General features: G+C 42.9%; 1 protein-coding gene and 1 pseudogene across 1 annotated transcript; both read left to right on the top strand.

Annotated features, from left to right (window-relative positions):
* Positions 1–12141, top strand: part of LOC140599818 (26S proteasome regulatory subunit 4-like) — a 46359-nt pseudogene that overhangs the window by 22157 nt on the left and 12061 nt on the right.
* On the top strand, positions 9348–10352 carry LOC112921236 (olfactory receptor 8S1-like). The gene has a single exon (XM_072767872.1). The coding sequence runs from the start codon at positions 9348–9350 to the stop codon at positions 10350–10352; it is 1005 nt and encodes a 334-aa protein (XP_072623973.1).

Below are 12141 nucleotides of genomic sequence, written 5' to 3'. Positions count from 1 at the left end.
TAATCACCCAGGACCAAGGTAGACTTGAGCATTATGAAAGTCTACACGCAGGTTACAGGGCTATCAGAGAACAGAGGTAGGGCTACCACACTCCAGGTGTAACAAAGCCCAGAGGTTGAGAGGTCAGCTCTAAAACACACCCTCTGCTTGCCCCCATTGTTTTGATGTACCCACTGTCCTCAGCCTCCTCCGACTGCTACTGCACTTTGGTGTTGGGTTCACAGAGTTTTGTAAATCCCACTCCCAATGTCTTAACCACCAACTTCAGCATTAATGTTGGTAAGTCATCCAATAACCTGATCTCAAATTCCTGTAACATCTAACCTAAGCCCCCATTGCTCAACTTGATTTCAGCCCCGTACTCACAAGGTGACCCTTGAGACCCAAACATTCATCTTATCTGGATGATTCCACCACTATTGTCTCTAACCTCTGATGGTAATCTTCTATCCTCCTAGCTCTTCACTTTTTCACCTGCACTATGGCTTTCTAGAAATTCTAAATTCTTTAGTCCATCCCTTCCTTCTGTCCATCACCACCAATCCCCCAGGAGCTTCACTTGATTTATTTCTGTGCATTGATTTTAGCAGCTCACATGTCTGTACCTTCAGAGACTTGTCATTTGTTCTTTCATTGCACTCACAAGCCCTCCCTACTCTCTCCATTTCTGTACCCAGGACATTAACCTCCAAGGAATTTAGTTTATGCTTCAAAAATAGCTTGACCCCTCACAACTAAGGTCTCCTTTCTCCTTAAACTAACAAGAAGATTGTAGTCCATGAACTTCCTTTACACTTGACAGAGAATCACTTAATCCTTTCTTCCATGCCCAAAACTCTTTCTAATTATGCACATGACTTGACTTTAATGCTTTTCTTAGTTCCCGTGAAATACTCTATAAGGATAACTTCTGCACCTGGACTTACATGTGTGTGTTTGGGTTGTGTGATCTTTGACCACCTTTCCCTGGACCCTCAGTCATTATTGTTTACCATTTCACTCTACATTCTTAACTTCTTCTGCTCTCTAGGCATAAACAATACTTAAAGGTAAAAACATATTCCCATAGATATAAACATTTTGGAATACTACACAGCATTCTTTGCCATGTAGACAAGGATCTGCTGGAACCAGGATGCTCTACCCTGCTCAACCACAAGGTGCATGCTCTCACAGGGGAGCTCATAGTGAAGAAGGTAGAAAAGGACTTGGTCACCGTGATGAAGGTAGAAAAAGACTCCCAGGAAACCTATGCTGATATTAGGGAGTTGGACAAACAAATCCAGGACATTAAGGCATCTGTGGAGCTTCATCTTACTCATCCTGAGTATTATGAAGAGGTAAGTATAAAGTCCCCAAGGAGGGTCATTCTCTATGGTCCACCTGGCACAGGCAAAACCTTATTAACTAAGCAGTAGCAAACCAAAACTTCAGACACTTTCCTGAGAGTGGCTGGCTCTGGACTTATAAAGAAGTACCCAGGAGGAGCAGCCCAATCTCATTTGGGAATTTTTTCCATATATGGAAGAACATGCATCATCCATCATCTTTATTGATGACATTGGCACTGTTGGAACAAAAAATGTGACTCAGGAGCCAGTAGTGAGAGAGAAATTCAATGAACAGTGTTGGAACTCTTGAACCAGTTGGATAGATTTGATCTGACAGGTGAGATGAAAATGTCACGGTCGGTCTTAGCCTCAGTAATCAGACAATAAAAAGAAATAAAAGGCATTCAAAATGGCAAAGAAGAAGTCAAACTCTCCCTCTTCACCAATGACATGATACTTTACATAGAAAACCTGAAAGACTCCACCCCAAGATTGCTAAAACTCGTACAGCAGTTCGGCAGGGTGGCAGGATACAAAATCAATGCCCAGAAGTCAGTGGCCTTTTCTATACACTAACAATGACACCGAAGAAAGAGAAATAGAGTAGTCAATCCCATTTACAATTGCACCCAAAAGCATAAGATACCTAGGAATAAACCTAACCAAAGAGGTAAAGGATCTATACCCTAAAAACTATAGACACTTCTGAAAGAAATTGAGGAAGACACAAAGAGATGGAAAAATATTCCATGCTCACGGATTGGAAGAATTAATATTGTGAAAATGTCTATGCTACCCAGGGTAATTTACACGTTTAATGAAATCCCTATCAAAATAACATGGACTTTCTTCAGAGAGTTGGAACAAATTATTTTAAGAATTGTGGGAATCAGAAAAGACCCCGAATAGCCAAGGGAATGTTAAAAAAGAAAACCATAGCTGGGGGCATCACAATGCCAGATTTCAGGTTGTACTACAAAGCTGTGGTCATCAAGACAGTGTGGTACTGGCACAAAAACAGACACATAGATCAATGGAACAGAATAGAGAATCCAGAAGTGCACCCTCAACTTTATGGTCAACTAATATTCAATAAAGGAGAAAAGACTATCCACTGGAAGAAAGACAGCCTCTTCAATAAATGGTGCTGGGAACATTGGACATCCACATGCAGAAGAATGAAACAGGACCACTCTCTTTCACCATACACAAAGATAAACTCAAAATGGATAAAAGATCTAAATGTGAGGCAAGATTCCATCAAAGTCCAAGAGGAGAACACAGGCAACACCCTTTGTGAACTCGGCCACTGTAACTCCTTGCAAGATACATCCACGAAGGCAAGAGAAACAAAAGCAAAAATGAACTATTGGGACTTCATCAAGATAAGAAGCTTTTGCACAGCAAAGGATACAGTCAACAAAACTAAAAGACAACCTACAGAATGCGAGAAGATATTTGCAAATGACGTATCAGAGAAAGGGCTAGTATCCAAGATCTAGAAAGAACTTATTAAACTCAACACCAAAGAAACAAACAATCCAATCGTGAAATGGGCAAAAGACATGAACAGAAATCTCACAGAGGAAGACATAGACATGGCCAACAAGCACATGAGAAAATGCTCTGCATCACTTGCCATCAGAGAAATACAAATCAAAATCACAATGAGATACCACCTCACACCAGTAAGAATGGCTAAAATTAACAAGGCAGGAGACCACAACTGTTGGAGAGGAGGTGGAGAAATGGGAACTGCACTATTGGTGGGAATGTGAACTGATGCAGCCACTCTTGAAAACTGTGTGGAGGTTCCTCAAAGAGTTAAATATAGACCTGCCCTACGACCCAGCAATTGCACTGCTGGGGATTTACCCCAAAGATACAGATGCAATGAAACGCCAGGACACCTGCACCCCGATGTTCATAGCAGCAATGTCCACAATAGCCAAACTGTGGAAGGAGACTCGGTGTCCATCGAAAGATGAATGGATAAAGAAGATGTGGTTTGTGTATACGATGGATTATTACTCAGCCATTAGAAATGACAAATACCCACCATTTGCTTCGACGTGGATGGAACTGGGGGGATTATGCTGAGTGAAATAAGTCAATCAGAGAAGGACAAACATTATATGGTCTCATTTATTTGGGGAATATAAAAAATAGTGAATGGAAATGAAGGGGAAAGGAGAAAAAATGAGTGGGAAATATCAGAAAGGGAGACAGAACATGAGAGACTCCTAACTCTGGGAAACAAACTAAGGGTGGTGGAAGGAGAGGTGGACAGAGGGTGGGGGTGCCTGGGTGACAGGCACTGAGGTGGGCACTTGACGGGATGAAAACTGGGTGTTATTCTATATGTTGGCAAATTGAACACCAATAAAAAATAAATTTATTTTACAAAAAAAAAAAAGAGAGAGAGAGAGAAAGAAAATGTCACAGTCAGAAACTAAACAGAAACTTTGGATCCAGTGCTTGTCAGACCAGGTCTCATGGACAGGATAATTGAACTACCCTTGCCCCAAAAAGGACTAGAAGTACATCTGTCAGATTCCACAAGCAGGGTGATGTTGGCTGATGATGTAACCCTTAATGACTTGATCATGGCTAAAGATGACCTCTGTCTGGCTGACATCAGGCAATCCATACAGTAGCTGGTCTGATGGCCTTGAAAGAACTTAGAATGCAAGTAACAAATGAAGACCTCAAAAAATCTAAAGAAATGTTCTTTATGGAAAACAAAAAGTTACACCTGAGGGGCTCAATCTCTAACAGACTAGAAGTGCCTGAAGGAAATGGTTGGAAGTTTCCCCACCACCCTTTGAGGGATGAGAATATAAAGTTGCCCAGAGGAACCTGGGTTCCAGTTGATCTTCCTTAGGCAAAGAAGGAAGTGTAAGATGCCCACTGGGCTGCCTTCATTTGTTGGGCAGGTCTCTCCAATAAAGCATAATCATTCACAATAAAATATATATAAAAGAGGACCTCCTCCATGTTCGCTGGGGGCACAAAAGGGGTCCTCCACCAGGTAAGACCCTTTTCCTATCCCTTCCAGGCTGAGCCAAAGTGCTCTAGGGCTCCAGCAGCTATTCCACTGCTCACCTATTCATGTCAAGTCCCGAACTGCCTCTTACCTTACTTACAACCATATTTTACAGATGCAGTGCCAGCCAAGGATCAAAGCTTTCCAAATACCAAAAATCACACTAAAATGGCCTTTCTTACAAGGAGTACCTCTAGCTTCCTAGAAGTGATTTTTCATTAGCTGAGGGGCTGTCACATATTAAGCAGTCAGGATTTCAGGTCTGAATTTAACCTTACTCAAGGAATGACATTTACAGGGCCCAAGAGAAACAAAGGGCTACAGGCAGAAAGGCACAGGTGTTCTGCCCTCCAGCTGTCCTCTCCTAGACTATAAATAATTGCCTTAATTCAGAAAATTGAAATATCACCCTGGACAGAACTCCTGTACCTCAGACTACATTTACCTTTCTAGTTAAGTGCAAGCTGTGGTTACTAAGTCCAGAGCTCAGCTTCAGGCTGGGACTTCAGGGATTACAGGGCAGCAGCCCAGCTTCCCCTGGGGGCCCACACCACTCCATGGCTGCTGAAGTACAGGCAGCCTTTTGATTGGTTCTGGTCAATTCTTCCTTCCTTAAGTGACACTCTGAGAAGAGCATTCAGAAGCACAGAGAGCATAAAGGAAGACCAAGCACACTACTGCCCCTGAGATCAGGAGAGAAGGTATTCATGAAATGTGTGTCTGTTGTTCAGAATATGAGCTGTTTGGAAATGTTGTCTCTGTCCTTCCATAGAGTGGCCTCCATTGCAGAATGACACCCCTCTATTTAGGGGTTCTGGAAAATAATCCTGATGCTCTGATGGATCCAGTGCTTCCAGAGCGTCCCCTATTCTAACTTCCTTCACTCACTGACAGCCAAGGGAACAGGCTATGTCCTCTGTGAAGAGATGCTTGTGACAGGGCTTCTCTTATTGGGATGACCTACCAAGTGTCTGGTCCTGGTGGTGAGGATGGAACACATGGAGTTGCCTCCTCCAAGAAAAGCCAGGAGATGGTAATATTTTCTCTGTGTTTCTGGTGGTCCTCCTATTTTTCTGCCTGGGATGCTCTGTGTGTTTCAATTCTGCTGGGGGTATTTTCTCCTCCATCTCCACCTCTGGATCTCTTCCATTGGTCCCAAAGCCTCAGGCTCCTGCTCCACACATTCCTTGTCCCTAAGCTACAGGTGGGAACACCTCCCTCCTTGGCAGACCATCTCCCCAGGTGGGACGCTATATATCTCTCTGTCCAAATGGTGCTTTTGTACCAGCTGCCTTGGACACGTTCTCTCCCTCCCTACCTCACCTGAAGACAGTGACACCTTAAAGTCTAGGCATCAATCCTCTCATGCTTCAGGATCCCAAAGCATTGAAAAAGGCTGACAGCCAGATGAAAAGAGGGCATCAGAGATAGGGCTCACACTGCTGGAGCCACCAGTTTTCCTGCCTGCTCAGTACAACAGTAGAAGCACAGTAGACTTCCTTTCCTTGATATTCAAGTCACCTGAGAACTAGTCACCATGAGACACTGTGAATAGTGTGAGAGAGGAGAGGAGAGGACAGCTCTGAGAATCACTCCAAGTGGATCAAGTTTGTCTCAAGTCCCACCTGCTCCCAGTGCTGATACACTTCTCCCAGAAACAGATTTCACCCCATGCACCTAGCACCGAGGGTCTGCATGCCACAGACCAGCTCACAGGATCCCTAAAGCCACCGTGTCTAGTCTGACCTTCTGCACACAACCTTCAGGCATTTCTTCATTCCAAAGACAGCTTTGAACAGCCAGTGTGCAGGTAAGTTTTCCACAGACCAAACACTCCCTCTTAATGGAAACTGGCTGTCAAATAGCTTCCTCTTTGGGCAAGATTGGGTGATCATAGCTCCAGCAGAGTTGTTCTCAACTTTGGGCTTCATCCTTAAGTCTGAAAAATAAATCAGTGATTTGCTATATTAGCAGCTCCATTGGAGAAGATGCTGATCTTAGTTAACTTCCTGAAAGCCACAAAATCATATACATACCCGATATCCTCCCATATAGCTTTGCAAGAGAAATTGATCAAATATCCAGGTGTCCGAGGAATGTGAAGTGTCCCAGGTGGCAAAATAATGACGCAGGTGTTCATCGAAGACACTGCTGAAATCCCCTCCATTAACAGCTCCCAACCCTCCATCAGCAGTCTCCCTACTTTCCCTCAATCTTCTCCTGCTCACGATCTATGTTCTGCATCTGGCATCAGATTAAATGAAGCCAATATCTTCCCTTCAGAAGGATGACTGCAAGTGTTTTATTTTAAAGCTTAATAGACCCAGGATGTAAATGCTAAGAATAGTCCCTGGTCACTAAAGAAATCCCAGACATCGAAATGAAGTATTGTTCAAATTTGGTAATGGGGAGGAAGATTCCATTCTGAGAGCAACCTGAAAATCACATGAGAGAAGTAACTGGTGTCTTTGTCTATACATAATACAACCTACGTCAGGACAGAAAGGATTCTGCACAACTACTACAGTGTTCTTCAGACGACAACTTGAACCCCCTGTGGGCATTGTAGCCCTTTGTGAGTGTCAGTGGAAAAATGGAAGTGATTTTCAAGGTAGACATATCCATAAATATTTTGAAATACATTAGTCTTTGAAAAGAATGGCTTCCATTTATCATATCATTTTGTGTGGATTGCATAGATTCACATAGAGTTTGCTCTCAGTAGTATCTGCAATTTTATCCATGCAGGATCCTCAAAAGTAACTTCTCCAGCCAGTTATGCTTCACCATCACTGGACCAAAGCTAATATCCTGCAGGCACATAAAAGTGAACATCTCACTATCTGTCCTGGCACACAGGTAACCTAGACTCAGGGCTAAGATGGACTGAGGTGGGACTAGTGGATTTGTTAATTCAATCAGAAGTTAGGCTTTCCTTAATATAACTTAGCACCTAGTCATACATTGCTATCAAAGCCCAAAGGGTCAGAAGCAGGGTTCTCTGGGTCAGTGTGATAAATAGTTCTTGAGGACAGAAGCCTACTGTGGGATCAGACTGTGGACTGACAGACAAAAAAAAATACTGATAAGTTAGCTTTAAATGTCCAAGTGAGGAAGGAATCATAGGACAGTGACTCCCTACTTAGTCCAAGAAGTTAGGGGTCAAAATGAATCTTAGTATCCTCATTTTACTAAATGGCTCACCATCTGTTCCTCCTGGTTACACAGCCTAAATCTGGAGAAAGGGATCCAAAAAACTTTGTTTAAAAGAAAATTTGCCTCTGACCCTAGAGGGGGGGCCATAGAGGAATAACATGTCCACAATAAGAACACAAGCATACTCTTACAATGCTGGCCACAGAGCCTTTGGATTCTATCAGTATGAGAGCAGGGGAGAGAGGATAGCAGCAGCATGACCTGATGAGTTCTGTGCTTATGATAACAATCAATTTGAGCCACTTGCCGCCAATCTTTGTGAGTGGGTTGTCAGGCAACAGTGGCAGACAGCCATGTCTACCGTGTGCTTCCAGCCGCCAGTGCTGTGGGGCCCATGGAGGAAGGGATGAGATTGTGCTGAGCATGGTCAAGAGGTCTCTGAGGAACACAGGAGATGCCTCAATTGGACAGAGATTGGAGACGTCATCAGAAGCTAATGGGTGGGACAGAGCCCGAGATATGCTGGTTTGTGACTGCTTGTTGAGTTGTGACCTTGTTCTCATGGAGCTCACATCAGGGGTGGGGGGGGGACCCAGATAGGTGTCCCCCATGAGCCAGACACAGAATCAGACCATCACATAAGGCACCTGAGAGCAGATGGCCCCGAGATTTTAACAGAGAGCTGGGAGTTCAAGGAGGGAAAAGTGGGGTCAGGCTATAAGGAATTGAGAAGGGCTATAGGTGACATTGGAAGGCCCATGAGAGTCTGCATCTCTGGAATTAAGAGGAGAACATATAGAGGAGAAGGTGAGCAAAGACACAGAAACAAGCAGACTTTTCTGGTATCAAAAGCAGCCATAATGGCCAAAAGCTAAAGGGCAGATGAGGAAGAATTTAAAGGTCCAGGTAAGAAAAGTGTTCCTCATGACGTGGACTAAGCCTAGACATTGCATTGTAATTAGAAAAATAATGGCGTTTATTTCCTTCTTCCTCTACTTACTGTAACATGACGTTGCAAATATCCCTTAATATGAGACTTCTCACAGGTAAAATGGGGATAAACTTCCTAATTCGGAGGCTAATAATTCCTTCTCCAGAATTATGGAACTACTTTGAAACAATTGAGATAGTCACTGAGAAGTGTATTTAATAGAGTTTTATTTTACTTAAATGCTTGTTATGAAGTAGAGAGCAGTGACACATTATGACTTCCATGGCCCCAGGTACTTTTGCCTTCATAGGCCCCTTTCCATAAAAATTATTATAATTTATACTATTGAAGCAGTTTTTAAAATGGATACAATCCAGACTGTACTATATTCACTTTTCCTTCTGATGTTAAAAGAAATTTATTTTTTTCATCAGCCATGTAAGATAGGCACCGACTTTGCCTAATGGATGGCAGCTCTGGTAAGGTGACATTGGATGATTGAACAAAAAATTATCATTCAGAATTTGAAGAGAAAATTTAGAAGATCCCTGCAGATACATGCTAGAATTTTTAGGTTTCTAAATGCGAGAAGATTGCAATAGAATCTTAATGCAGGGATGTGGAGGTAAACCAGCGAAACTCATTTTTCCAGGTAAATTCCTATGGAAGAAGAAGATTCTCTGAAGTATGCAAACACTGTGAACCAGATCAGTTATAACCAAACAAGATAAAAATTTTTCCCGATAGACAGTGAGGGCAGCCTTGAGATGTCCACACAGAGGGTAGGGAAGCAGGGAAGGATGTATGGTAAGAGGAGTGATGACGTGAAGGAGAGGGATCTCATCACTATTTCTCTATTACTCCAGGGAAACCCCCTCCACAAATGGCCTGGAGGAACCACAGCACCATCACAGAGTTCATTCTCATTGGGCTGTCCGACGACCCCTACATCGAAGCTCTGCTCTTTGTGTTCTTCCTGGGGATCTACCTCCTGACAGTGATGGGGAACCTGATGCTGCTGCTGGTGATCAGGGCTGATTCCCGCCTCCACACTCCCATGTACTTCTTCCTGAGTAACCTGTCCTTCCTAGACGTCTGCTTCTCTTCTGTCACTGTGCCCAAGCTACTGAAGGACCTGCTGTCTGAGAAGAGAACCATCTCAGTGGAGGGCTGCCTCACCCAGGTGTTCTTTGTGTTTATCACACCAGGGACCGAAGCCTTTCTGCTCTCAGTGATGGCCTATGACCGCTATGCTGCCATCTGCCACCCACTGCTCTATGGCCAGGTGATGAGCACCCAGTTCTGTGTGAAGCTGGTGTTGATCTCATGGGGTCTGGCCTGTCTCAATGCACTTGTCATTGTGCTTTTGGCTATTAACCTGGACTTCTGTGAGGCCCAAACTATACAGCACTACACCTGTGAACTGCCCTCCCTCTTCCCTCTCTCTTGCTCAGATATTTCCATCAATGTTGACATCTTGATCTGCTCCACCTTACTGCATGGGCTTGGGACCTTCCTCCCAATCTTCTTCTCCTATGCCCGTATCGTCTCCACCATCCTGAGCATCAGCTCCACCTCAGGCAGAAGCAAGACCTTCTCCACCTGCTCCTCCCACCTCATTGCAGTGACCCTGTTCTTTGGCTCAGGTTTGATTCGCTACCTTATGCCCACAACCGGTTCCTCCCTGGATTTGCTCCTGTCCTTGCAGTACAGTGCAGTCACACCCTTGCTGAATCCCCTCATCTACAGCCTAAAGAATAAAGAGGTGAAGGCAGCTGTGAGAAGGACACTGGGGAAATATCTCTTAAGTAGTGACAGACACATGGTTACAAAGACTGGGTTCCTTTGCATTTCTTTTTTTGTTCCCACCTTCTCCCACACACAGTGACACACAATTTGGAAGAAACATTCCTGAGTTTGTTCAAATAGAGCTTGACTATTACTCCAAACCGATAGTTCTTGACTAGGGCTCCTTATTGGAAAGTCTGTGCTCCATTGGTTGGAAGGGAATGAGGAGACAATTTTCCACAAACATTTGGATAAGACACCAAAATAATTAGGTTGAAAAGATTTGATTATCATTTCAGGTGATTCAGCATCTGATGAGGTGTTGCACAAAGAACTAAAAACAAGGGAGACATTATTAAACAGAAGTTAACATTTGCAAATCCCAACTTCTAGTAAGTTTTTAAATAAAGCATTGGTAAATAGAAAAAATCGTATGTCAACAAAACAATCCAAACTTTATGTTGATGTGCTAAATACCATAGGATACCTAGGAATAAACCTAACCAAAGAAGTAAAGGATCTGTACTCTGAAAACTATTGAACACTTATGAAAGAAATTGAAGAGGACACAAAGAAATGGAAAAACATTCCATGCTCTTGGATTAGAAGAACAAATATTGTCAAAATGTCCGTACTACTGAAAACAATCTACACATTTAATGCAATCCAATCCAAACACTCCTAGCATTTCTCACAGAGCTAGAACAAGCAATCCTAAAATTTGTATGGAACCAGATAAGACCACACATAGCCAAAGCAATCTTGAAAAAGAAAAGAAAAGCTGGCAGCATCACAATTCTAGACATCAAGCTATATTTCAAAGCTGTAGTCATAAGACAGTTGATACTGGTACAAAAACAGACACATGGGCTAATGGAGCAGAATAAAACCCATTAATGGACCTACAACTATATGGTCAACTAATCTTGAATAAAGCAGGGTGAATATCCAATGGGGAAAAAGACAGTGTCTTCAACCAATGGTGTTGGGAAAACTGGACAGTAACATGCAGAAGAATGAAACTGCACCACTTTCCTACATCATACACAAATTCAAAAGTGATGAAAGACTTAAGCATGAGACAGGAAACCATCAAACTCCTAGAAGAAAACACAGGCAGCAACCTCTCTGACCTTGGCCACAGCAACTTCTTCCTAGACGTGTCTCCAGAGGCAAGGGAAACAAAAGCAAAAATGAACTATTGGGATTTCATCAAGATAAAAAGCTTCAGCACAGCAAGGGAAACAATCAACAAACTAAAAGGCAACCTTCACAATGGGAGAAAAATATTTGCAGTGACCTATATCTGATAAATTAGTATCCAAAATCTATAATGAATTTATCACATTTATCAATACCAAAAAAACAAATAATCCAGTTAAGAAATGAGCAGAGGATATGAACAGACCTTTTCCAAAGTAAACATTCAGATAGCTAAAAGACACATGAAAAGTTGTTAAACATCACTCATCATCAGGGCAACACAAGTCAAAAACCACAGTGACATACGTCCTCACATCTGTCAAAATGGCTAAAATTAACACAGGAAACAACAGGTGTTGGCAAGGAGGGGAGATAGGAGAACCTTCTTGCACTGTTGGTGGGGATATAAACTGGTACAGCCATCTGGAAAACAGTATGGAAGTTCCTCTAAAAGCTAAGAATAGGGGCACTTGGGTGGCACAGTCAGTTGAGCATCTGACTCTTCAGTTTGGCTCGGGTTGTGATCTTAGGGTCTTGAGATGAATGAAGATCCACTTCAGATTCCCCACTCACCTGTAGTCTGCTTGGGATGCTCTCTCTCTCTCTCTCTCTCTCTCTCTCAAATAAATATTTTCCGAAACAAAATATAAAAATAAAACTACCCTACACTCTAGCAATTGCACTAC

The sequence above is a fragment of the Vulpes vulpes genome, chromosome 8 (genome assembly GCF_048418805.1).
Source record: "Vulpes vulpes isolate BD-2025 chromosome 8, VulVul3, whole genome shotgun sequence".
NCBI classification, from domain to species: Eukaryota; Metazoa; Chordata; class Mammalia; order Carnivora; family Canidae; genus Vulpes; species Vulpes vulpes.
This window is presented reverse-complemented; position numbering and strand designations above follow the sequence as displayed.